The sequence below is a fragment of the Manis javanica genome, chromosome 6 (genome assembly GCF_040802235.1).
Source record: "Manis javanica isolate MJ-LG chromosome 6, MJ_LKY, whole genome shotgun sequence".
NCBI classification, from domain to species: Eukaryota; Metazoa; Chordata; class Mammalia; order Pholidota; family Manidae; genus Manis; species Manis javanica.
Genome location: NC_133161.1, coordinates 20,541,878 through 20,569,815, shown reverse-complemented (window position 1 = coordinate 20,569,815; position 27,938 = coordinate 20,541,878). Strand labels below are relative to the sequence as shown.

Genomic DNA, 27,938 nt, shown 5'->3' with positions numbered 1-27,938 from the left:
GTTAATCAGCATTTCAGGTGCAAAAAGATCTCAGGATTTGGATTGATTGTGAAGTATATGAGTCAGCAGTGTGACTGTTAGAACACTCCTACAACCTCAGATGGCATTAACAAAAGAACCATGTCCTGGGAAGGGGAGAGAGAATGCTCCAACTGGTTTGTGCCCTGCTTATACCAGACGAAGAGAATTGTGATTAATTCTGAATGCCACATTTTAAAAGAGACAGACTAAGCTATGGATGTCCAAAGGAGAGCAGCTAGCTGGTAACAAATACATACATACATACATACAGGTATACATGCATGAAGATTGGATTATTTCACGAAAGTTAAACAAATGAGAAGACTCAAGAAGTAGCTGAACTTAATCTTCAGTTAGCTGTAGGGCAGCAATATGGAAGTAATTCTTCTCATATTTAGTGTGGTTCCAGAGGACAAAGAACTGTGGTTGGTAGGAGGCAGATCTGAGCCAATAAATGAAAAACCAAAATGTGAGTATATCTTACTTATCTTTTTAGGCACTGAAACACCCAGTGCTTTAGACATATCAGGCACTCAACAAATACATATCGAACTGAATGGGATGTTCAATTGCTATTCAAAAACATGAGGTTGTCTTGTGGGGTAGTAAAAATTATAAGAGAAGTTTGAGTGGAAGCTAGCTGGCCACCTGTTGTATTAAAGACTCCCCATTGCAGACTCCAGTTATAAATTAAGTCACAGGGATGAAAAGTACAGCATAGGGAATATAGTCAATAATATTTTAGTATCTTTGTATGGAAAAGATAAAGACTCCCATCCCATTAAAATTCCTGCACTTTGTACTGCTTTACCTTCTTTCTAGTCATCACCTGCTTCCTTCACAGCCAACCTTCAAAGAGTCTTCACTCAATCCCTTCCAGTCTGACTTCGCTCTAAAAATTGTGCTCATCAGACCTAATTACCAAACCAAATCTTATCACTCATCCTACCCCAGGGAGAACTGTTGGTCATTTCCTTTTTGAAGGTTTCTTCCCCCTTTTCTTGCCCACTGCTCTGTCCCATTCTCATGCTACTTTCCCAGTCTGCTCCCCCGGCTCCTCTTCCTCCCAGTTTGCCTGCATGCTTTTCTTCCAGGGTTTGTTCTTGGCACTCTTGGGCTTGCCTTCCTTGGGCTAAGCCATCCATTCTGAGGACTTGGCTATTCCTGGGTGCCGACATTCAGTCTAAACCTCTCCCCTGATCTGCAGACCATTCTTTCATTTGCCACTGGATATCCTGCAATCATTGCAAACTTAATATGCTGCCCATCAGCACCTCCACACTCGCTTTCCGTCCCCCGTTTAGCTTAATGTCTTTACCCTTCAACGTTGGCCTCTCTCCCCTGCTCTCAAACCCCTATCTAACCAATAATTATGTCCTCAGTGCTACTTCTAAATCTCCCCTGGATTTGTCATTTTTTCACCCCACTGCTGTCATGGTGATTCAGACCTTAATCCCTTCCTTAGACTATTCCAAGTGGCCTTCTAATTGCCTTTATTGGCTGAAGTCTCTCCCTTACAGAAGTGTAGCCTTCATCCTGCGTATATTTTATTTTTTTAATATGAATGGTTCCACTCTTCCCTATTTAAGAACCTTTAATAATTATTTGTCTCCAGTATAAAGTCCAAATTCCTTACCTATAAATCAAGATACAACTTTGGTATGGCTACAACCTACCTTACCAGTCAGCCATTTTCAGCCCACAGTGGACTTCTCTCTTTTCTCTGAACATATTTTGCCATTTCACACCTTTGTGCCTTTTCTCATCCTATTCTCCTAAGGACAATGTCATTCTTCTTCCCTCAACCAACTTCATCTTCTCCTTCAGTGCTCAAGCCAAACTCCAGCACCTCTAGGAAAAGGAATTCTCTTCAGTCTCCAAGTTAGATGTCAGGGCAAGAGATATGGTATTTAAAGCAATGCACTGAATGGACAGTTGTAGAGGACCATCCCTAAGAGGGCTCCCAGCATTCAGAAATCAGGAGGGACCAAGCAAATGGAACTGAGAAAGAACAAACTATGAGTTGGCAGGAAAGTATTGTGTGATGGAAGCCAAGTGAAGAAAATATTACAAGAAGGGAGTGATTATCAGTGCCAAAAAGCTGCTGAGAAGGCAGTAAGATGAGGACAGATAACTGACCACTGGTTCTGACAACAGAGGTCACTGTGACCTTCACAAGTGTGTTTTCAATGGTGTAGTGGGGAACAAAAGGCTGATTGGATTGGCATTAAAAGATAGTCAGAAATAAGGAAGTAGATGTTTATTGAATGGGTAAAGTATTGGATGAATGAAGAAATGATGTCTTAGGATTCTGTAACTGGTGAGGAACCAAAATAGAAGAGTTATTATGAACTCTCAGAGTCTGAAAAACTTCCAAATAGAAACAAGTATGCAATTTTGTGATGTGAAGTTTTCTTAAGTGAATTTAGAGTAGGATTAAGCAGGTAGTATGGTTATTCTAGGGAAGGTCTGTGTGAGTTCTGTAGTGGCTGAATTTTATTTATTGCCTTCATGCAGGACTTCTCAGTGGCTTCAAAAAAGAGCTGTCCCTCCAGGGACTTGGTGTAGGATTTTAGAAACTATTTCCAAATACCTCTTGCTACTGCGTGAGGTTGCTAAAAGAAGCCTATGAGGCTAGCTCCCATTCTTTTGGAGATTGCGAAGCACTATGTCTGAATGTTTGGAAAGAGGTGAACAGGAAAAGCTTGACCCATTTAATATAGTGCATTCAAAAATGCTGTATTTGGAAGTATTTCTATGTAAAATTTTTATACTGAAATAATAATGAAGATATGGGCTAAGAGATCACCTATATTTGATGAATGGGTAAGCTGTTCTCACCTGCCACTCCCTTAAGTGTAACAGTAATGAAGTATAGAGAATATAGACTTTGGGTAGAGCAAACCCAAGCTTTGATTTTGTGTTATTCCCTATGCGAAATTCCTCAAATAGGCAGAGTTTTCAAAAGGCATTTGGTAGAGATCCCGCATAGAATGTGTTTTTACTTACATGACTGAGCACATATATTTCCCTTTATAATTTTTTTTTATGTCCAGGGCTTGGATTGTGATATTGAACCAACCATAGACTATTTGAAGAGCCTCCTGTCATCCTGTGTTTCCTGTAGTTCCCCAAATGGATTGGGTGCTTTTATTTGTCTGTCTGTGCCTTTGCCCATGCTGTGCCCTCTACCAGGAATACTCAAACACCCTTCTTCCTGGCATATTCAGATTGAGGAATGCTTTCTCTAGGAGGCCTTCCTGACTTTTGCAGGCAGAGACAGATCCCCTCTCTGTGCTCCCCAAATCATTTGCATGTGCTGTTCCATCTCCACACCTACTACATTGGACTACAGTTGTTTATCCTTCTGGCTCCCTCACTGGGCTCTGAGTTTCCTGAAGTCAGTAATTTTGTCTTCTTCCTATTTTTAACTTGTGCGTCTAGAACAGAGCTTGTACATTTTGAGCACACAAAATTAATGCTTGTTGAATGGATGCATGAATGCTATGAATGAATGAGTGAATGAACACATGAAAAGATCAGAAAAATGTTACTCCCCCAAATGGAAGCTAATAAAAGCATAAAGTGTCAGTGACTTTACATATATGCAGAATTTGTGCATGTAATGGTACTTTCCAAATCCAATTGAGATGACAAGATCATTATAGATAATGCATATGAAGAGGAGAGTGATATACACACAATCAACTTGTTATATATGTGGCACAAGATGGTGAGAGTGCTGATTAAAAGCAGAGCTGGCAATGGATTTGGCTATGATCTAGATTTGGGAGAGAGATTTGATCTGTGGAACGCACAAACATTTTGGTGTTTGTTATTATTTTAGGCAAGATATTTTTCATTTCAAAATTTAAGAGCAAGATACACTTTAGGAAACATGTTTACCTAAAGCATGGCTTCATTGGGAAAAAAAAAGAAAAACAAACCAGCTATTACACCTCTACAATGGAAGTTATATTGAGCCAGTCATTTCATTCTCACATGCCTCGCTTTCTTTCATGCATAATTTGTAAAATGATAATAGTCCTTACTAGTATTTACATTATAAATATGTTGTTACTATAAATTAGATAGTATAAAATGGGTTATGATGTCTTCATTGAAAGACAAGCACTATATACAAATGAGGTATTGTTATTATTTAATTTTAACTTTTCAATCTCATTAAGTGAGAATTAGTTGAAAACTCTGCTTTAAACAATATCCAGTGGGTAAATGATTATTGACTCAAGTGAAATGAAAAAAAAAACCTTCAGCTGAAAATTCAGCTTAGCCAGTCTGCACAAGGCAAAAATATTGTAGTTATCCATAATGTTTACCACTCTTCTTGATCTCCTTCCTGGGCTGTAATCACAAACTGAAGACAGTTAAAGCTTTCAATTCATAGTGTGCATTTTAAATAAAATAGATATCCTGGAATGATTATAATTTGGAAATAACATTTCAACTAACCAAGCCACGTAGCTAGTTTTGTTATTGATCTGGGACTTAAATAGACCATGTCAGGCCTTTACTTGAGCTCCCGGTTCCTAGAGTTGGGATGGCTTTTACTGTAGCCTTTTCATGTTAGTTACCACTGCTACCTCTGTGCTCCCATTAGCACCAACCAAGCCAGAGTTTTCCAATATTCTTCTTGGAATACAGGGTTATGGTGGCAGGAGAGAGTTGTGGAAATAACATGTGGGGAGCTGTGAATGTCAGAAACTTCCGTTTGTATCACGAAGGCCTGAGAACTGCCAGAGTGCACTGAAAGGGGTCAGGATAATGGCCAGCATATCTGTGCCTGGCCTCTGCATGTGCAGCCGCTTCCGCCCATTCTCAGTCCTTGGTCCCTGCTCTTGTGCTGCCCTGTCCTCCTCCCCTCACATCCAAACCCCTTCTGGTGTCCATCCATTCTGCCTTGACTCACCTTCACACCCTGGAACCAACCTTCAACATGGCTTGCAGTTGTGGTCATCTGTTTTCCACCTGACCCATTTATTTTGGCTTCTGGATTTTGTTCTCAGAGAGGCCCCCTGTGTGGATAGCTGCCTGACCAGCTGTTGGGCCGGATGCCTGCTTTCAGACTCCAAGGTGATGAAATTCTTCTCCCTGCCCTTTGGTCCTAACACATGAGCTATGGCGATAGGTGAATGATAATGACAGTGTGATAGCTGTCAGACCAGATTTTTACCTATGAAGGTCATTTCATTGATGGGCTGCTCAGAGAGATAAGTGTTCATTCAAGTGCGGCAGTGGGCCTTGGGGCTGGGAAGCCTGTGTGGGCCTTAGAGGTCTAGTGAAGGGTCAGGTGCAGAAGATGAATTAAGTGGAAAGCACAAAAGGCAGATCTGGTTCACTCTACAGCGTTAGCCATGTCCAGCACTGGTTGTGGGACCACTGTTCAATACACAGGGCCTGCCTACCAACAGCACTGCCATGCAGCCAAATGAGCAAATGTCAAGGTGGGAAGGGAGCTGTCATGATGGCCCCGTTTCTCTACCTTTAGGGAGAAAAACTAGGAATTACATCTTCCACTTTAATGGAAATTTTTTTGACGTAGTTGTCTGTATGCATTGGTTCCATTTATTCCTCAGCTCGGTACCTGGCTTCTGCCTTCCTTGGCCCACTCTTGCCCAATTGCTCGAGTATTTCCTTGGGACTCACCCCACAGGTGCTTCTCAGTCTTTTCTCTACTTGATCTCTTACAGCATATACCTTTGTTGACCACAGCCTACTTGTTGAAATGTGCTCTTCCCTTTGTGCTGATACCTCACATTCTTGTCTTCATCCTATCCCTGTGGCTGCACCTTCTCACTCTCTTTTTTTCACGAACCCTCCCTCTGCCCTTTAAGCTTTGGTGCTCCCCTGGGCTTTCTCCTGGGCCCATTTCTTCTCCCCAACACTCACTCAGGGTACCTTTTTCATCCCTGCGGATTCTGCTGTTGCCTGTCATATACTGATGATTCCTAACTTCCAGATCAAACTGCCTACTGCTACCCTGCGAATGTTCCCCAGGCATTACAAACCAAACATAGCCAAGGCTGAACTCTTCCCCCTTTCCCCCGTAACTCCTTTATTTTGTATGTGTATCTTTGCTGTCTTAGTGAATGACATAATTGTCCACACACTTGTTGAAGTCAAAATCTGAGCAGCAGTTTTGCCTTCACCACCCTTCAAAACTCCAACACTCAAGCAATCACAAATTTCAGTAGATTCTACCTCCCCTGACATAGCTTGTAAGATCCTGAATAATTGAGTCCCACTTGCCTTTCCAGTCTCATCACTGATCAGTCTTAGCTATGCTCAACTAATTTTCAATGCTGAGATGTTCATCATTACACAGTCATTTCTATCGCCTCCAAAACTTGCATATGCCATGCCTTCTACTTGAAGCAGACTTGGTCCACCTCTTTTTAAAACTAACTCCTTCTGACCTTGTAAGTCTCCATACAAGGAGATATCACTAACTTTGAATTCTCCCAAAGTCTGGGGTGGTAACCCTCTCTGAAAGATCTCGGGTCCTTTTTCTTACTTTTCTCTTCATAGCACACTGCTTTATTAGAGCTGCCTCTCCTATTTCTACTGAAGCTTGCCTTCTGCTGTAAGTTCTATTATGAGATCCCCATAAGCAGGGACCATATTTTTCCCCTTCAATTTTGTGTTCTAGCACCAACAAATCATTTGGCACAAAATAGATGCTCAAGGAATGAAGGAATATAAGTGCTAAAAGTACCATTGTGAAAATACAAATTTCCAATCAGAGAATATGATTAGGATTTACAAAACAAAGATGTATTGAATGCTTCTAATATCAGAAAGACTTGAAGTTTATCTAAAACTACTTAGAAGACTTCATCAACATTAGAATCATGAGCAGAAAGTAGTTAATAGAGGTATATTTCAAATATCTCCCTTTTGGGCTTCTTTTCCAGAGTTCAATATCCAGACTCTCTGAGCTGTGTTTTGGGGTCACACAAGTATCCCACTTTTCATGAACTACTGGATTCATAACCCATTCCACACTTGAGAACATGGGCATTGAAATAAGGTGAGTGTTCACTTTTCTGTTTTTTCCTCTATTATTTAGCTTTCAGCCATGTACTAGTAGAGCAATGATTTTTAAATTCTCCTTTCTGGAGTCTTCATCATGGGTGACTGCCTATCCATGCTAGTCTTGCTGGTCTTACAAGGTTTGAGTAGCTTATATATCTGAAGAAATATCACAGAGTCTATTGAGAAATTATGTCCTTCTAAATTTTCTTTTTTGTTGCATTACTATTTAAATTTTTCATCATTGTTTATTGATTTTTTTCTAATGTGAGTCCAGATAGAGAAAAGTGGGTTTTGGGAAAACAGAAAGATTTGCTGCCCACTCTGGACACCTTTTGGGCCAGATGCACACTACGAATATAGGATATGAGCAAGCAATCAAACTTCAAAGTTAACCCTCTGTTTTTGCCATACTGCCTATGGCTGCCACTCCGTCCCCACTGCAGATCTTCACTAGCACCATACCTGCTTTGGTTTTTCATAAAAACAACTTAGTATTATTTATCTTATTTGTTTATTAGCTATCTCCTCTGTAAGACTGTAAGCTTCATGAGGGCAGGGACTTTGTTTTGTCCACCACTATCACCCAGCACTTGGAACAGTAGTTGGTACTCAATAAATATTTGTTGATTGAATGAATAATGTTTTTGAAATATTTTTCTTAAGAGGTTGATGCACATCCAGGTCTGTAGGGATCTAATGCAAGTCTAGTTTGTGGTCTTGTCCCCTGAACACTTTCACTAATGACTATGATGATAACATCGATGGCATGCTGAACAAATTTAAATTTACACACAACTAGAAAAGGATAACAAGTTGGATGATGCAATCAAGATACCTCCTACTCCCCAAATCCTGACAAAATGTAATAAATCAATCAAATATAACAATATAAAGCTTAAAGGGGAAAAATATAAAGTACTCAAAGATCCCCAAGTTCAATTGTACATGTACAGGTTGGGGGTGAGATGGCTCACAATTGCTCATGTAGAGTCTCCTGTTGATTGTGGGTAGACAAAGAGTAAGTACAGTGTAATGCAACTTCTAAAAAAAAAAATCTTCTGTTGTGTTAATAGAAATGTAGTCAAGTGGGAAATAGTTCTCTAGTACTCAGTGGTCATCAGGCCACATCTCTTCTGTTTTATAAAGTCTGATCTTCAGTCCTTAAGAAAGACATTGATAAATGGAAGATTATTAAAGAAGAGTACAAAAAATAAGGGATCTGGTAAACAGTGTCATATAAAAAAATGATTAAGGGACCTAAGGTTGTGTGTGGGTGTGCCAGGAGGGTGATAGCTAACATATGTAGCTACCTTCCAAAATTAGGGGGGCTACCCTGGAGAGAAGAAATTAGATTTCTTTTGGGTGATCCCAAATGTCAGATCAAGGACTCATCAGTGGAAGACACAAGCATATATATTTCAACCCACGGGAATTTATCAACAGTGAGATTTGACCACCAATTAACATGGACAACTACTGGAGGCAGTAAGTGTGCTGACCCTGGTGGTAGTTAAGCACAAGCTGGGTATTCCTGCCTCATTTGTTGGATACATTTGAGATGGAAGTTCAAACACCAGGGTAAGATATTAGCTTCATTACGACAGCAAACACATATTGAGTGTTTACTCAATGGCAGCTACCATAAGTGAGTAATGTGGATTGTTATTTTTAATACTCACATCAATCCTATTAGCTCTGTCTTACAGATGAGAAAAGTGAGGCTTAGAAGGGTTAAATAATTACCTGAAATCTTACACCTTGTACAAAGTAGAGCAAGGATTTGAACTTCAGCATTCAGATCCTTGACCTTCTTTATTCTATAAAGGACTCCCACATCTAGAAAACCATTCTTTACCACCCTGAGGTTCTATCACTCTAATGAAGTAATCAAATCAAGGAGGTTATTCTCTCCAGTGGTAAATGATTCTACAGTAAGTAGGTTCTTTCAGTATAGTATGCAGGGACTAAATTAGCTGGGCATTTGCCACTTGTAGTACTCTATATGGAGCCCAGCATAGGACCTGGCACAAAATAGGTGCTCAGTAATTATTTATTAAGTGAAAAGAATGAGTGAACACAACTACACAAGATTGGCTGCATTTGAAATGACAGAATCTTAGTATATTGTGCCTGAGGAGAAACAAGCACATTTCTGGGTGGTCTACTGAGGACACTTGGGAAAAAGTGATAATCCATCATTCTTGGCAAAGGCCTCAGGAGTTCATTCCTGTTCAGTCATTTAGACAATATTCATTTAAACAAATATTTATCGCATTCCTGTCCTGTGCCAGGTTTGCTCAACCTGCTGAGGGTGCAGAGGTGAATCAGAGGATGCACTGGTAGAGGGGGAGATGGACAGGTAAGTAAAATCTTATGATACAATGTAACGAGCACTATAGCAAGAACATGTGTGTGCATGTGTTTGTGTGTGTATGTTTTAAGTATTACAGAAACAGAGCAGAACAGAACTAATTCTACTTGATCAAAGGAGTGGATTGTGTTTTAAGAATGAATGCCACATATGTTATATGAATTTATTTGGCCTTCATAAAGACCATGTGAGGTTGTGATCCCTTTTTTGTACAGATGAAATAGAGTTTCACAGAGGTGAGATGAGTTCTCCACAGTCATGCGGTTAGTAATAATAATTGCTGGCATCTACTGAGTGCTTAGGATACCTAAGTCTCTGTTTTAGGTCCTATTAAGACATTTAATCCTTACAACTTTATGAGGATACCACTGATATCATTGCCATTTTCCAAATGAGAAAACTGAGGCATAAGATTTAAACAACTGGTCTGAAGTCATAGCTAAAAAATGGAAAAATCATGATTTGCACCTACACATTCTGGCTTTAGCAGGCACACACTTACCTACTACATTAAATTTCCTTTCACTGGTCCCATGAAGAGCTGGAACTCACACTTGGATTCTGACTCCACATTCAGCTTTCTTTGAAGTGACCTTGCTCCTTAGTAATACTGCATTGAAATGAAAAGAAATGGTATATGCATGGCTACAAGGAGAGGCTGTGTAGGTCAGGTATCTGTTGAAGCGTTTGGGGAGAGGTATGCTAAAATGTAGAATAAGCATCAGTTGTGTAGGCAGGGTTTTTCAGGGCAGCCAGAATTTGGCCTGTGGTTTTCCAGATCAGCAGTCTGGGCCTAGAGACTATGATTTGTTACATATAGGAACTAGCCACCAACACTTAAACCCTGCAGCCTTTTAAAATCTAATTTGAATTTTTCTGAAAGAAGATGACAAGATGTAAAACATCAAGAATGAAGTAAGTTAAATTGAGTACTTTATATATAAGCAAGAATGGAGATTCAGAAAAGGAGACATGAAGCACATAATTGCTTAAATTGTCCAAGCTTTCTCTCCATAATAAAAATTCCTGGATTGAAAAATAGTTCAATCCAATATTACTGTGCCTTAATAATTATGCTGAGTTGGCTCTGTGGCAAATCTGAGAAAGAATTCGTTATTAAAATGAATGGAGTAGATTACTCTTCCCTCATTAATTGCTACTTCAGCTAACGTGGATATGACCTGTGCAATTATATCTACTGTGTTTTTAAGACATCTATCTCCCATAATTTTTGGATTTGGTAATTTAAAAATCAGCTCCAGGCTGGGATTTCTGTGGCAGGTGGGAGGGCAGAAAAGGTCAATGTTCTTCATCATTCTTCCCTTCAAAGCAGGTGGGATTTTTGTTTTTTAGTGTTTTGTTTTGTTATTTATGAAGACCTAATAGAGTCAACTGATTATCTTGGCTTTTTTGTTTATGGATTTCAATTTCTTGGCATCAGGTCCTTGGAAACATTTGTTTTGATGGTGGCAAGAGTTAGTCATGTCTTATTTTTGTTGTTCCTATTTATTTTTAAGATCCTTTAGTTCAAGTCCACTTACAAGGTATTGTATAACCTGTATTTATGTCTCCACAAATAAAATATTCCCAACAGTAACATCTAGTACAAATTTATAGGAATGGTTAATTATTTGATGCTCAGTTGATGCCCATCAGAATGATTCTATAGTATTAAAAATGAACAAGGTTATGCTTTGGAAAACTATGTCTGAAATTTCTAATTGGATTTAGCATTTAACATGTAAAATTTCAAGTTTCTTAGGTTAATTATTTTTGAGTTACCAACTAGCCAAATTCTTAGAAACATATTTTTCCTCTGTATCACTGAGTCAACAAAAGTTGGAAAATATTTTTTCACATATTCCATTCTTTAAGCCTGAAAGTAAATTACTTTTAAAAACCACATCCCAGTTTTTCATAAAATTGTGAGTAAATGAATAAATGGGCTTCACTGGCATTTGGAATGTATGTATAATTAGAACTCTCAGTATTTCAAACATATAATTTACGAAAATTGAGGTTTTTAATTTTTAACTTTGGGAACACTAGGATGAAATAAGTGACCCTTGTTGGAAATATGTCAAGAATCAACTTTCTCAAGCTGACCTTTAGTTTGTTGGTCACCAAATCAAAAAACTGTTTATTCCCAGATTTAAAGATCCCTGAACTTTTTTAAGTTTTTTAAAGGCCAAGACAGAAGGCTAGCACTACTTTGCTGCTGTGAAGAACAATTTGCCCTCTCCCTTCTCCTTGATGTTTCTTTGTTGGTTTCTCCATGAGAGATGCTGCATCCCAACTGGCTCCATCTTTGTTGCAATATGAAGCATATTGCACCTCCCAGACACCTTCTGGGCAAGGCAAAACAGCTGATTATCAGCCTTTGAACTGACTAATTTTTTTTTAATTGAAGTATATCATTGATATACGATCTTACATTGGTTTCAAGTATACAGCATAGTGGTTCAACACAAATTATTATTAAATCCTCACCCCCCAGTAGTACATATTACTAAGTCCTCACCCCTACTAGTGCAATTACTTTCTGGACTTGATATATTTTTTAGTACAGAGTTCCAGATGAGGCACCAACAATGGCTACAAATGCTCTCAATCACTAATGTTCATAGTTTTAAAATGGCAACACAAGATTTGCAATCCATTAGATTATTGTGTGACCTTGAGCAAGTAACCTCTCTCCAAAATCGCTATTTTGCAGGGTTAGTGTAGTAAATAATTGAGATTATATGTGAAAATACTTAACAGGAGGACTGGCACATAGTTTCAAGTGTAGGTTGAATTTATGGGAGGCATGTAATTAATGATCTTTGGAAACTCAAATGGACAAATGCACTCAAATCGACATTCACTGCCCCTAGCCATTTGTTAAAGCAGAAATTTCACTTCCAAATGAATAACTACATCTGCTTTGAAGTCTACATTCAGAACAAAATGTTACTTTAATGATAATCTGTTAATATATTTCATATCAGGAGCTGGCTATGATTTCTTTAGGAAAATATTATGTGAATAAAGGGAGGAAGGAAAATTAGATAAATGAAAAGTTTTTATTTCAAAATAAATGGAGGATAGTTATCTGATTACAGAACATTTAGATGATATAATTATTATATGTCCACATGTAATTACAAAACATACTAGTTTTAATAAGTTGGTTTTGAAAAGTTTACTTATCTTAAAGAACTAATTTTTTCATAATTGACTGGAAAATCCTGCAGTATATGGTATTAACTATTAATGTACTAAAAATTTCCCATTAACTATATTTTTCTTTAATTGTATCTATTGTCACAGCCTTACATTTATTTCATCAATACAAAAGGAGTGATTTAAACTGCTTGCTGTCTCTGCATATTATAAAGTAGGAGAAATAGGTATTCCCCAACCCACTTACCTGTGAAAAGAAAACACCCTCCTGAGTTGTCAGGAATTAACACTGTAATAAAATTACAAGAAAAATTTTGTTAAGAACCTTTTCTCATCTGCACGCTATTTGACTGAAACCTGAGGTGCTGAATTCCAGACAAAGGTGACTTTGGAGGAGAAAGTTTGTGCCAGACTGGATCAGTTGTTTTTGTGTTACATAAGAAGGAGAAAAAAAAATTAAGTGTTTACTCCTAAGCCACAAATTTAATATTATCTTATTACACCAAATGACAGAATTTCCAAATCACAAACTTCACTTTTACAGTTGTATTTTTGTGAACTATTATCTGTACCCACTCAAAACTAAATATTTAAATAATAATTTGCCTTGCCCAATTATATTTAAAACAGTTATTTTATTCACTGTCAGAAGTGAATTCCAGTTGAATTGTGAAAATGGTGTTAAAATATTAAGAGATTTTCCAAGTTGTTTTTCCTGATTATAAAGAATTTATATGAAGTATAAAAAATATAGAATATACAGTAGAGTAAAAACAACAAAAATCACCAAATCACCCATAATTCTATCATCCAGAGCTGATCACTATTAACATAATGGGTGCTTACATACACACACACACACACACACACACACACACTCACCAAAATACCCCTAACATATAAGTACATATTAATGTTTTATTATGGGATTTTTAAAACATAAACAAAAGTGGAAATAGAACATAATGAACCCCATGTACTGATCAGCCCATGATGGCCAACCAGTCAATACGCTCTTCTTCTTCCCCATTCATTTTATTTTAAAGCAAATTCCAGAAATTGTATCATCTTATCCATAAATATTTCAATATAGATCTTTAAGAGATAAGGACTTTTTTTAACATAACCATCATCACACCTAAACTAATTAACATTACTTTAATATTGACAAATATTCAGTCAGTGACCAAATTTCCAATTGTCTCATAAATATTATAATTTATTTTTATAGTTTGTTTGAAGCAGGATCCAAATAAGGTTCACATACCAAGATTGGTTGAATTTAAATGGTAGTACCCTAGACTCATTTTTCCCCCTTTAAATCTCTTTAAATATATATGGGTTTCCTCTCTAATATATTTTCCTTGCAATTTATTTTTTGAAGAAACCAAGTTGTTTCTCCTGTAGGACTTCACACAGCCTGGGTTTTTCTCATCATATCCCCATGGTATGGTTTACCGTGTTCCTCTGTCCTCTGTATTTCCTAAAACTAACTAGGCTTTACCAGATTCAGATTTCTTTTTTCAAGACTGCTTTATAGGTAGTGGTGTGTTTTGCCATTAGGAGGTACATAATATATAATAATCTCTTTTTTATGATGTTATCTAGCTAGATTCACTAGTTTATTAAAGATTTCAAAATAGTGATATTTTAATAGTATTTTTCCTTCAGTTGATTTTCTGGTATGTGCCAATGGTGGTTAAATTTGTTACTTTGCTCTTGTTTTTTGGGTTTGCTTTTTAATTATCATTTGAACTCATTAAATGAAACATATTCAATGCATTTCAATATATCTTATTTATTATTCTTATAAATGCTGAAATTGTCCCTATTTGACCTGTGGTAGCATCTTCAAATTAACTTCTGACTTCTTCTGACATGACTCTAGTAGTCTTTGATAGCTTCCTTGCTTTTTGGTATGATAAGATAGCCGAAGGCTCATCTTGTATAGTTTCATAAGGTAAAAATCTATTTATACTTAAGACTTGAGTATATATAATACAAAACCATAGGACAGAAACTATTTGTAAATGCAAAGACTGGAAATACCCAAGTGTCTATTAATAGAGGACTGGTTGAACAAAGCATGGTATAATCACATGATGGAATTCTGTGCAGTTATAAAATGGAATTAGGACTCTTTAGATACATGGGTTGATCTCTAGGATATATTATAAGTAAAAAAGCAAGGGGGAAAAATGAGTCTAGGGTGCTACCATTTATATAAGAATGGATATAAATGTATATTTACATACTTATACACACACATATATACATGTACACATACATATGTGTGTGCGTATTTGCTTATACTAAAAAAAAACAATGGAAGGATAAACATCACAAAATAATAGTTACCTACAAGGGTGGAAAGAAATGAAATACAAAGGATGGTAATAAAACTAGAACTCCTTGAATTTACATTGTTTTGTAGATTTGACTTTGTAATCAAGTAAATATTTTACATAATTATAAAGCTATTAATTTTTCAAAACACAATTCTTCTTTTTTTTTAAAACCTAATTGTGTATCCTGTTGGTGGCATACAAAGAACTATTTTAAATAACTTGAAGACAGTAATTTGACCACATACCTCCAGTGAGATACACCCTAAGGACAAAAACAACTGTAAAAGCATTTTACAACAGTTTTTGGTAATCATATTCTTAGTGATAGTATTGATACTGCTATACTGGGTGATATGGGATAGGCAAATATTAATTATTGGATATTCTAATTCTATCATGTTTGGTGTCCTTGAGGATCAGGATTCTCAGAGTGGGAAGAAAGAAATATAGATGTAAAAGAGAAGAGGTTGGGTAAAATCCCTGTAGTTCTAAATTTGAATTAGAAGTTGGTGGTATAAATATATGATGCATATGTGTATGTATAGATATATTTCCTAGCTCCTTTGTTCCCTGAGAAGACCTAGAAACAGTGACTAAGCCAGTAGCAATGAGCACCCTTGGTATCTATATTATGGTCTGGCTGAGTCAGGAAAAACATCTACACACATATACATATATGTCATAAATATATACACATATATTTATATGTTCATACACACATATATTTAGGATATTTTTATAATCAGATATTTAGCCATTCTATTTTTGGACATTTAGATTGTTTCCAATTCTTTACAGTTACATATGATAACCCACAAAGCATTTGTGCACTTACTATTATGTCACATCGCTTCTAGAAAGGTTATGCCAGGTTACATGCCCAGTGGCAGTGCAGGAGAGTCACTGCTTTATCCCATTAACAGTTATAGACATTTCAGATATTTACATTGACATGCTCTGCCAGTATGATTTAAGTCACATAGTGTCACGCCTTCCTTTTTTAAAAGTTATTCCCTCTCTGATTTACTTGTAGAGAAACTTTAAAAATTAAGAATATCACATGGAAAAACTACCCTGATGTAACATTTTTGTACTTATGAGTTAATAACTGTGTATCAACAAAGATTAGAATAGCCTTATCAAACTAAACATATCATATATAATTAATGTGTGGAATTGCTTATACTTCAGTTGTAAACGTACATAATCATGAATGTATTAAGGTATTAATTTTTATAGCTTTTTGGTAATTGGTAGCTACTTTTGAAATTCCTGGGGTTAATTATAGCCTTACCTTTTCAGAACTCACTATATGTGAAAACTTCATTTCCCAGTTAGAGACATAGTTTAGAGAATTAACTAACTTTGCAAACATTTCTTAAATATACCTTACAAATACAATTCTATATGTATATCATGAGAGCAAAAAAAGTATATTATAGATAAAAATCGCAGACTGTTAGAGCTAGAGGGATCTTAAAGATAAACTGGTCTAGCCTCTTCATTTCATACTTTGGAAAACTAAGGCAAAAGGCAGTTGTATGACTTCCCTGAGGTCATATGGCTAATTTGTGGTGGAGTGAGATAAAAATCCCAATCTGATTCAACATAGTGTCCTCTCTATGTAGCTTCCAAAATTAGCCAAACTTGAAGACAATATGCCAAAATACAAATAATCATTGTTTTAAGGAAAAGGGATTCAGGGTGTTTTCCTTCGAAATTTTATTGTTATGCTACCTTTTTAATAAAAAACTATAGAAAATGGATTAACACTACAAAATAAGATAAAGGAGCACTTCTGTTATTTGGAAGATAGAAATAGGTTATTCTAATAGAAGGGATTTATAAGAATCAAAATATACAGCACCTGAATGCATCCGAAGTATATAAGAATACTTATAATTCATGCATGAAATTGCTACATACATTGATTATATACATATGCACACACTGTTGCAAGCACTTAATTGATATTATCTCATAAATTCTAACAATAATCTCAAACACAAGCTATGTGATTTGTCCCAGGTAATCATGTCAGAGTCAGGATTTGAACCTAGGCAGTCATAGACACGGTGGATTGTTTGAAATTTCAAGCCTTCAAGGTCCATTTCATTGCTACTGAGGGTTGCTGTGACTGTCTGACTCTGCCCAGCTGTCTCCCTACAGGGTCGAAAGTTCCACCTTTTTGTTCTCCCTCTTTGTTTCTCTTTTTCCTTCCTTGGTTTTCTTGTAGAGAACTTTAAAAATTAAGAATGCCACATGGAAAAACTACCCTGATGTAACATTTTTGTATTTACATTATGGGAAATGAGATTTGGGGTCCAATCAGATCCATTCATTTGATTACTATGATGGAGTTACTTAGAGCAAAAGTATTTAGGGACAGTTTTTCTAAATCCCTCATCTGCCATTTGCTAACTATGTGACTTGCATTCCTCATCTGTAACATGGGTTGTTGGAGATGAAATAAGATAAATTGTACCCACTTTTTAGTAGAATATGCAATAGTCAATAGAGGATAACTGCTATTATCAACTATCATTTCATCATCATCAATATTACTAATATCAACATCATTATTCTTTCCTACTCACCTCTTTTTAAACACAAAAATTCATGGAAGGGGTAGTACATTATCCAAGGGGCCAATGACTTCCAGCTGTTTTTCTCCTGACAGGAGAGAGGAGAGAGGCCACAAAGCATGGGGAAGGAAAGGTAGCTGTTGCAAAGGGAGTTAGGGGATCCTAAAGACAACTTAGAACAGAGTTTTACCCCAAAGTAGTTGGGATAAACTTACAGAACAGTTCATTTGAAGTCCAGTGCTCTTTTATAGGATTCTGTAATCTTAATCAGGTTTCCAGAGGGCCTATAGGGAATGAGGAAGGCCACTATTGCAGGCTGAGGACACAGATCATCTATCCCTACCCAGGGAATCTCATGCACTGTGGCCACCTGCCTGTACATGCTGCAGTGATGGAAGTGGGCAAACAACTGTGGGTAAACAACTTCTGTTTACTGTGCCTGAAAAATAGGCCTTTTGCCATGGAACATTTTCTCATTGTACCCATAGGTACGGGACATATATTGCACAATATGAAAGATCTTATTAAGACCTCTTGCTAACCCGTGTACATGTACTTCAAGACGAGGGCTGGGTGCCATTTCCAAGATGTCATCCCACTTTCTACTCAGGGGTAAAATCTAAAGGTGGCCTACAGAAGCATCCTCACACTTACCTCTAGAATTCTTCTCTCATCCTGGATGCCTGAAGTCTTACTGTTTTATGCTTCTGGTTTCTCCCTCAGGTCTATATACTCTTTTATTCCCAGTTTTTTATTTCTCACTTTTCATTGTTATGAAAAGAACACAAGCATGTGGTAAAATATGAAATGGGGCAAAAGGGTGTCCAGTGAAAGGTGCTTCTCGTTCCCATCCTGATCCCCAGTGCCACTACCCAGAAATGACCAATTACTGTTCATTCATTCCAAAAACATGAGGTCGTGGCTTCTCTGCAGCAACCACTGCTCTAGGTGGTTAGGTGTGAGTAGCAAAGAGACAGAAGATCCGTTTTCTGGTAGGAATTCGGCCACAAACAAGATCCATAAGCAAATTATCATTTAGTATATTAGAAAGTGATAAATGCTACAAATAGAAACAAGCGAGGTAGGGAAATAGAACTGATCAGGGTCACTGAAGCGATGTTTGAACGAAGTACGAGAGAACAGAGGGAAGGAGCTGTCATGAGGAAAGAGTGCTCCAGACAGAGGGAAAGCATGTTCATGCAAGGTTGGCATGCTGTGGAGACAGGTTTTAAGTATTTTTTTATTTTTACTTATAAAACACAAAGTATTTACCACAGGCCAGGCATTCCTCTTTATGTATGTTAACTTTCTTAATACTTGCAACAAGCCCAGGTACTCTTATCATCCTCACTGTAAAAGGAAACTGAAGCATAGACGAGTTAGGAAAGTTGCCCATCGTCACAAAGTTAATGAGTAGTAAGACCTGGACTTTAATACAGGCTGGCTGGCTCCAGAGCCTGTGATTTGATCTCTGAGCTCCACTGACACACAGTAGGGCAAATGGCACTGGAGAGGTGTGGAGCCTTCCCGAGGGTGAGATGGGAGCCACAGGAGAGCCTTGAACAGAGGACAGAGGAACGACAGGTACATTCTTTCAGAAAATTCCCACATGTAAACGTGCATTTATGTTTATGTATGTGTGTGTACATGTGCCTGTCCTTTATCTTTGTGCCCCCTTAGCAATTAAAATGTAAAACAACTTTAATTTATGAGGAGAGAAAGATTTGATATTATGTATGCTTCAGTTAAAGATGACATCCTGTCAAATAATATTCTGGACACAAGTGATCTCTTCTATTTTTAAAGTCTTACAAATACTTCTCTATCCTGGGGCTCTGGCAGTACGCATCTATCTATCTGACCATGGTTCCTAGGAAAACAACTCAACTTTTTTAAAACAATTCAGTGGCTTTTGTATATTTGTAATGCTGTACAACCATTGCTATTATTTAATTCCAGAACATTTCAATCATCCCAGAAATCCCATATATTTTAGCAGTCACTCTCAATTCAATTCTCCCCTCTCCCAGCTCCTGGAAACCACAAATCTATTTTCCGCCTCTATGGATTTGCCCACTGTGGACATTTCATATAAATGTAATCATGTAATATGTGGCATTTTGTGACTAGCTTCTTTCACTAAACATATTTTTGGGTTTCATCCATGGTTGTGTATGTATCAGCCCTTCATTCCTTTTTATGGCCAAATAATATTCCATTGAATGGATATACCACATTTGTTTATCCATTCATCAGTTGATGGACATTTGGGTTGTTTCCACTTCTGGCTATTATGAGTAATGCTGCTGTGTACATTCATGTATAAGTTTTTGCTGAACATATGTTTTACAATTCTCTTGGGTATACCCAGAGTAATTGCTGGGTCATATAGTAACTATGTTTAACTTACCAAATCAACTTTTGAGCCCAGTGTATTACATAGCACCTCACTATTTGTAAGGCAAAAACCATAGAAACAAGGAGTTGCTTTAGCAAATGCCTTATCCTGTCTTATTTATATGAGAAGATGGCAGATTAATGGTGATGCCTACGTCTTGTTTAATGTATCAGTACCTGAAGGTCATTGGCACTGAATGGATATATTCTTCATTTAAATCCCACTTACTGTGGTCCCCTCCATACAATAAATAGAGAGTGACCCTGAGGAAGTTGTCCTTGAAGTAGCTGGAGGGCTCAGGCTTGAAAATCCAGTCTCTCCAAGTCTCCCTAAGAGCATCATAGAGAGCAAGCCTGGAGAAGCAAAGGTTTTGAGAAGGTTACGCAGTTATCTAAGAATAATATGAACAATAATAATAGAAGCCCCAACTTTTTAGCATCCATTAAATACCTACTCTAATGCTAAATGTTTTACAGCCTTTTTCTGGATCTCCAAAACAGTAGCCACAGGCCACATGTGGCTATTAAGTGCTTGAAATGTGGTTAATTTGACTTATGATAAATCATATAGGTAAAATACACATTGGATTTCAAAGACTTAGCATGAAAAAGAGAATGTAAAATATTTTACTAATATTTTTTACATGTTAAAATTATAATTTGGATATGTTAAGTAAAATACATTACTAAAAATAATTTCACCTATTGGGTTTTTTTTTACTTTTCTTAATTGGGCTACTAGAAAATTTTTAATTACATATGTGACTCATGTTTTCAGAGTCAAATTATATTTCTATTGGATAGTACTTTTCTAGACTATTCTTCACAGTAAGTTGATCTGCTGGATAGTATTACCATCCCCACATTATGGAAATTGAGGCTTAGAGAGCTTAAGTAAATTGCCTATGATCATACAGCTGTGGCCTAAGCACAAATCTGTCTGTCTCCAAGCCTGAATTCTTATCCATCACTCTATGCTGTCTCCCTATAGTTCAGAAATAGAACTCCTATGATACAGAAATGGTTATGATCATTAGCTATGGCAAAAATCTGTTTTCACATCTCCTTGTAGAGCACAAGAAAAATTGTCCATGTCATTTGTAAGGTAGAATTTAGGTTGTAGTTGGGGGAAATTGCCTGCGGGAAAGTTTCTTAAATAGTAACTCTTTGTAGCAGTTTGGGGCTTACTTGCCAAGGATAGAAGGTAGATGAAACTCCCTCAGAGTTTACTTTCATTTCTATGATCCTATATTACAACTCTTGTCAGATTCACAGGTCACTTGCTGCTGTAAACCTCAGAGTAAAACAGAGTAGAGTGAGATGAATTAGTGCTTCAGTTTCATCCTTTTTTTCCTGTAAAATGTAAGGCTTTAATTTCACTCCATTTTATTTGAATTTGTGAAAACCTCAGTGAGACATTTCTTTGTAGCAATCTGCCCTCTTCTAAGCTGCAATGGAAAGAAGAAAGCAAAACTATTTAGGAGAGAAGGAGTCCCTCCATTTCCTTTATTTCCACTACTACCTTAAACCATTCTCTAAAATATATGGTTTAATTTAGTCAAGTCTTTCTTTTCCTAAGGCATCAGTGTTTATCATGCAAAAAGAATTTTCATATGTGCATATTAATACTAGCTGTTATTGTATTTTAAATACTATGACCTAACTTTATTGTCATTTTACATATACTTTGTATCACATATCACGAGTACAGTTTACTTATTTAACATCAAATACCAAAGGAGAAGCCCAGTTTTTAGAATGCTAGTTCCTTAAGCTATTTTTCCAAGATGGGGAAGATTGGCATAATTGGGAATTCTGCTTTGCCTCTGGGTCTCATTCCAAGTATTTAAATCCTCTCATATTATTAGGGGCTAGAGATGTTGCTGGCAGCTGTTAAGCAAAATCACACAAACACTTGTTACTTTTCTCCCCAGACAACAAATTTACAGCATACCAAGAAACATGGCAACTTGACTACTAAAAGATTTTTTTTTTTTGGTATAAATCCCTATAGTCAGGAAGTTGATCTTTATTTTCTTTCTTTGTTGTAGATTACTTTGTGTGTGTGTGTGTGTGTGTGTGTGTGTGTGTTTTCCCCTCTTTTTAAAATTGAGATACATATAATAAAATGCATAAATCTTAGTGTACAGCTCAATGAATTTTGACATGTGTATACATACAGTCACATAACTATCACCTGGATCAAGATACCAAACATTCTTAATTTTTTTCTCCTTCATCTATTTCACCCACCTCTCCAACTCTCTCTCCTATGGAAACCATCATTCTATTTTCTGTGTTTATGAGTCTATTTCTGTTTTGTTTCTTCATTTGTTTTGTTTCTTAGGTTCCCATATAAGTGAAATCATATGGTATTCATCTTTCTCTGTCTGACTTTTTTCACTTAGCATAATACCATCTAGATCCACCCATATTGTTGCAAATGGCAATATTTCATTCTTTTAATGACTGAGTAATATTCCATTGTATGTGCCACATCTTCTTTATCCATTCATCTATTGATGGACTCTTAGGTTGCTTCCATATCTTGGCTATTATGAATAATACTGTGGTAAGCATAGGAGTGCATATGTCTTCGTGATTTAGTGATTTTTATTATCTTCAGGTAAATTCCCGGAGTGGAATTATTGGGCCATGAGGCATTTTTATTTTTGGTTTTCTGAGAAATCTCCATACTGCTTTTCATAGTGGCTGCCCCAACTTACAGTCCCACCAACAGTGTACAAGGCTTCCCTTTTCCTCACATACTCACCAACACTTGTTATTTCTTGTGCTGTTAGCCACTCTGACTGTTGTGAGATGGTATCTTATTGTGGCTTTTATTTGTGTTTCCCCGATTATTAGTCATTTGAGCATCTTTCTTGTGTTTGTTGGCCATCACAACAAAGAATACATCACAATGTATTCTTTGGAAAAATGTCTACTCAGATCCTCTGCCCATTTTTTAATTGGATTATTTGTGGTTTTGGTGTTGAATTTTATGAGTTCTTAATATATTTTGGATATTAGCCCCTTATCACATATATCATTTACAAATATCTTCTCCCATTCTGTAGATTGCCTTTTCATTTTGTTCATGGTTTGCTTTGCTATGCAGAAGACTTTTAGTTTGTTGTAGTCTCACTTGTTTATTTTTGCTTTTGTTTCCCTTGCCTGGGAAGACATATCCAGAAAAAAATTACTAATGCTGATGTTCAAATGTTTACTGCCTATGTTTTCTCTTAGGAGTTTTATGGTTTCACATCTTATATTTAGATCTTTAATCCATTTCAAGTTTATTTTTGTGTAGGTTATAAGACAGTGATCTAATTTCATTCATTTATATGAAGATGTCCAGTTTTCTGAACACCACTTATTGAAAAAATTGTCTTTTTCCCATTGTATATTGTCTCCTTTGTTGAGACAATTGACCTTAATTGACCACATAAGCGTGGGTTTATTTCTGGGCTTTCTGTTCTATTCCACAGATCAATGTATCTATTTTTGTGCCAGTACCATACTGTTTTAGAAATTGTAGCTTTACAGTATAGTTTGAAATTGGGAGCATGATATCTCTAGTTTTGTTTTTCTTTCTCAAGATTGCTTTGGCTATTTGGGGTTTTGTTGTTCCATACAAACTTTGGGATTATTTGTTCGAGTTCTGTGAAACATGCCTTTGGTATTTTGATAGGGGTTGCATAGACTACAGATTGCTTTGGGTAGATGTCCATTTTAACAATATTAATTCTTTCTATCGATGAGCATGGAATATCTTTCCACTTATATGTGTCTTTTTCAATTTAATTCATCAGTATTTTACAGATTTCAGAGTATAGGTCTTTCACCTTCTTGCTTAGATTTAGTCTTAGGTATTTTGTTCATTTTTGTTCAGTTGTAAATGGGATTGCTTTCTTAATTTCTCTTTAATTCATCATTTGTACAGAAAACACAACAGATTTCTATATATTGATTTTGTATTCTGTGACTTTACTGAATTTATTAATTCCAAAAATTTTGGTGGAGTCTCTAGGGTTTTCTATATGTAATATCATATACTTGTATCATATATAATATCATATAGTATCTTCAAATTGACTCCTAAATGATTAATCAAATTCTAAGAAACTAAAAAATTCTAAGCACTATGTTTTTTATTTTTAGTTTTTAGTTCAGAGTCAATATTTTTAAGTGCCCCTAAGTTTTAAAGTTCATTTTGGCTTAAATAGCTACATGGAAAATAAATTCCAGCATTTGTTTTTTGTTTTAGTCATCCTTCCTTAAAATTCCTTAGTGTTTTCATATGTACTTCAGATGAAATGACAGTGAACCATAGAGAGAAGTCAGAAAGACAGAAATACAGAATGGTTTTGGGAAAGGTATATGGAGCTGAGAAGCAGATGGCCTGACTTTTAGTTCTGTTTCAACAACAAATTAGCAACAATGCCTTGGGAAATTGAAGCTCAGCAAACATTTGTTGGACACCTACTATCTTCAAGGCATTGTTATAGATGCTATAGGAGATACAAAGATAAATAAGACATGGATCCCCAAGAAACTAATCATAAGTAGGAAAGAAAGCATATTCACAAAACAGTGGTCTGATATGGTACAGAAGTTGTGGGTAATGAAGTAGAACTTATGGGAGCACAGAAGTAAATGAACCTAATTCCATCCATGAAGACTGATAACTTTGTGAAGAAATGTTTGGGATGATCCTACAAATATGGGTAGATTTCTGGGTGGGGATGGAAGGGAAGGATGTAAACAGAAGGTGCAGGTAAGCAAAGGTGTATGGTAAGAAAGGGCAGAGCTGGTTTAGAAAACTTGTTAGACAGGAAAGTCACTTAATGCTAAATAATAATGGGAGATAAATTTTGACTGCTAGATTAGAATCAGATTCTGGTAGAGCTTGAATTCCATTCTGAAGAATTTAGACCTTATGTGGGTGGGAGGGTGGGAGGGAGGCAGCAAAGATAAAGAACAGACCAATCACTGATCAGTTTTGTTGCGATGATTGCTCTGATGGTGCTAAGTGGTATGAGTGGTGAGCTGAAAGATAGAAAGCTGGGAGATCAAGTAGAAAACTGTCACGGTAGGATTTAAGCAATGGCAATGGGTAGTCAGACACAAGAGGCATTTGGAGGGAGAATTGACAGGACTTGGTGACAATTGGTTTTAAGACTCAAAAGATGATGGGCATTGATGAGTCAGAAGGTAGAGATGCTGAGAATGTAGGAAGTTTGCTGGGAAAGAAGCTGAGTTTGATTTTAAGCATTTTTTTGTCTATTCTGAACAAATTGGCTAATCATAGGAAATACAAGTAAACTCCTGATTCCCCTCTTTCCAAAACCCCTCAGTGCCTTCTCATCCTACTCAAAATAAAAGAAAAATCCTTACAATGGCTGATAAAGCCTCACACATCCTGGTTGCCCACTTTCCCTTTGCTATCACCTCCTTCCATGCCTCCCTGTTCTCAGTGGACAGGAGCCACACTAGCCCTCTTGCTATTCCTCCAAGGTTACTCAACCTACATGAGTCTGCCTAGAGCCTTCATTGGTGTTTTCTCTGCCTTAAAGCCTCTTTCCTTAGATAATTCTCAAACCTTATTCCTTCACTTCCTTCAGCTCTTACTTAAATGCTATCTTTTTAGGAAGGCCTTTCCTGATCATCCTATATAAGACAGAAACCACAAGCCCCCTCTTCCCCTTGCCAAGTCCCCTCTCCCCAGTTTGTTATTTGCTATCACCATCTGACATACTACATATTTACTTATCATGGCCTAGAAACAAAAGCTGTTAAAAAGAAGTGACAATGTAATAATTTGATGTTCTTAAGGGTGCAATGAGGTTGTTATTCTCACACAGTATTCTTGGGACTATATGTTGACAGAATTCCTTTAAAAAGCAATTTGGTACTAAATATTAAAGAGTCATAAAATGTTGATATCCTGGAACATTTTATGCTTCGAAAATTCTGAAAATCAATTTTAAGAAGATGATCTAAAATAAGGAAAAAATATGCACGAAAATGTATATTGATATGATATTTATAATATCAAGAAATTGTAAAGATTCTAAGCATCTAACAGTATAAGGAGACAGTTAAATTAAGTAAATTACTGTTCATTTACTTAATGATATATTATTTACTTGTTAAAAGGACAGTTATGAAAAGCCAGTTAGCAACAAGGAAAATACTTATGAGACAATGTTATATTTAAAAGCACAAGATGCGTAATTTCAGTTATCTTTAAATACACATATGAAAAAAGACTAGGAGGAAATTAACCTAAATACTGATATTAAATATATTAGACTAATGGGATTATAAGTGACTTATGATTTCTAAATTTTTCAGATTTTCTGCATTTAGGTTATACCCTTTCTGCATTATACAGATTTTCTATATTTAGGTTACATATATATATATATATATATATCAATGTGGTTATTTTATTTTTTAAATAATAGGTATTTTTTTTAATAATCAAAAGAAACTGTTGCTACAACTCAACTCACCCTCTAGATAGCATTGTTGGGTACCAATGGGAAGTATGCTTCTAGGCCAATGGAATCTGCCCTTAGGGTGAGGGCCACTGACACCAATAGGTGGCCCTACAGCTCATTAATCGCCCAAGCCTCAATTTCCCCATCTCCTCATTCTTGACTTCTTCTTCTCCAGTTGCCTGTATAATTTTAGGCTGTGTCCTCCTGGTTATGATGGACACAATCATGAAACAATAAAGGCTGAAAGAGCACACATTGCTTTGTGTATCTTGATAGTGTTTACATGCATGCACTTAGGCTAAGCCACCTTATCCATGTTTCTTATTTTTCATTTTTTTCTTATTTTCACTACCCTTTCTCCCATGGATTGATATTTAAGATTCAGACTTTGCTCTTCTCCACAGTGCTTAACACATCTGATATATCATGCATTTATTTGTTTCTTATCTCAATTTAGAATCTGAAGTGGTTAAAAAAAGACAAAAGAAATAATCCAATGGCTTCTTACTGAGTGTTGATTAAACTCTTTTTATATTTTACCTCATTTTATCCTTACAAGCCAGCAAAATGCTACTCACAATTTAGGGATGAGTAAACTGAGGCACAGATAGGTTAAACAATCTACCCAAGTTCATTTACCTAGGAGATTACCATGTGGGAAATTAAACCTTTATCTTTCTGATCTCAAATCCTATGCCCTTAGCCTATAAATTGATGAACACAAAATAATTATAAAGGTAGACTAAGTTAAAGACCTAGACCACAAAAACTACAAGACACTCAGGAGAGAAATTAAAGAAGAAACAAACAAATGGAAATCTAATCCATACTCATGGATTGTATTGTCAGAATGGCCATCCTGCCTAAAGCAAATCTACAGATTCAGAGCAATCCCTATCAAAGTACGAACAGCATTTTTCAATGAATAGAACAAATAGTTCTAAATTCATATGGAACCACAAAAGACCCCAAATAGCCAAAGCAATTCTGAGAAGAAAGAATAAAGCTGGGGGGATTACACTTCCCAACTTCAAGCTCTACTACAAAATCATGGTGATCAAGACAATTTGGTACTGGCACAAGAACAGACCCAAAGATTAATGGAACAGAATAGAGAGCCCACATATAAACCCAAGCATATATAGTCAATTCATATATAATAAAAGAGTGATGGATATACAATGGGGAAATGACAGTCTCTTCAACAACTTGTGTTGGGAAAACTGGACAGCTACTTGTAAGAAAATGTAACTGGTTTACTGTCTAATTCCATACATAAACGTAAACTTGAAATGGATCAAAGACCTGAATGTAAGTCATGAAACCATAAAACTCTCAGAAGAAACATAGGCAAAAATCTCCTGAATATAAACATGGGCAACTTTTTCATGAATACATTTCTTTGGGCAAGGGAAACAAAAGCAAAAATGAACAAATGAGACTACATCAAACTAAAAAGCTTCTGTACAGCAAAGGACACCATCAGTAG

At 36.4% G+C, this 27,938-nt stretch overlaps 1 protein-coding gene across 5 annotated transcripts in view; it reads left to right on the top strand.

Annotated features, from left to right (window-relative positions):
- MKLN1 (muskelin 1) overlaps nucleotides 1-27,938 on the top strand; it is a 375,358-nt gene that overhangs the window by 14,807 nt on the left and 332,613 nt on the right. For 4 of the 5 annotated variants that reach the window (XM_073238456.1, XM_073238453.1, XM_073238452.1 and 1 more), the window contains exons 2-3: nucleotides 6,957-7,072; nucleotides 9,369-9,436. In XM_073238456.1, the coding sequence (XP_073094557.1) occupies nucleotides 9,429-9,436 (8 nt within the window). In that variant the 5' untranslated portion in view covers nucleotides 6,957-7,072; nucleotides 9,369-9,428. Of the gene's footprint in view, nucleotides 1-5,048; nucleotides 5,116-6,956; nucleotides 7,073-9,368; nucleotides 9,437-27,938 lie in introns of all 5 variants that reach the window. The other variant, XM_073238454.1, reaches the window with a different exon arrangement.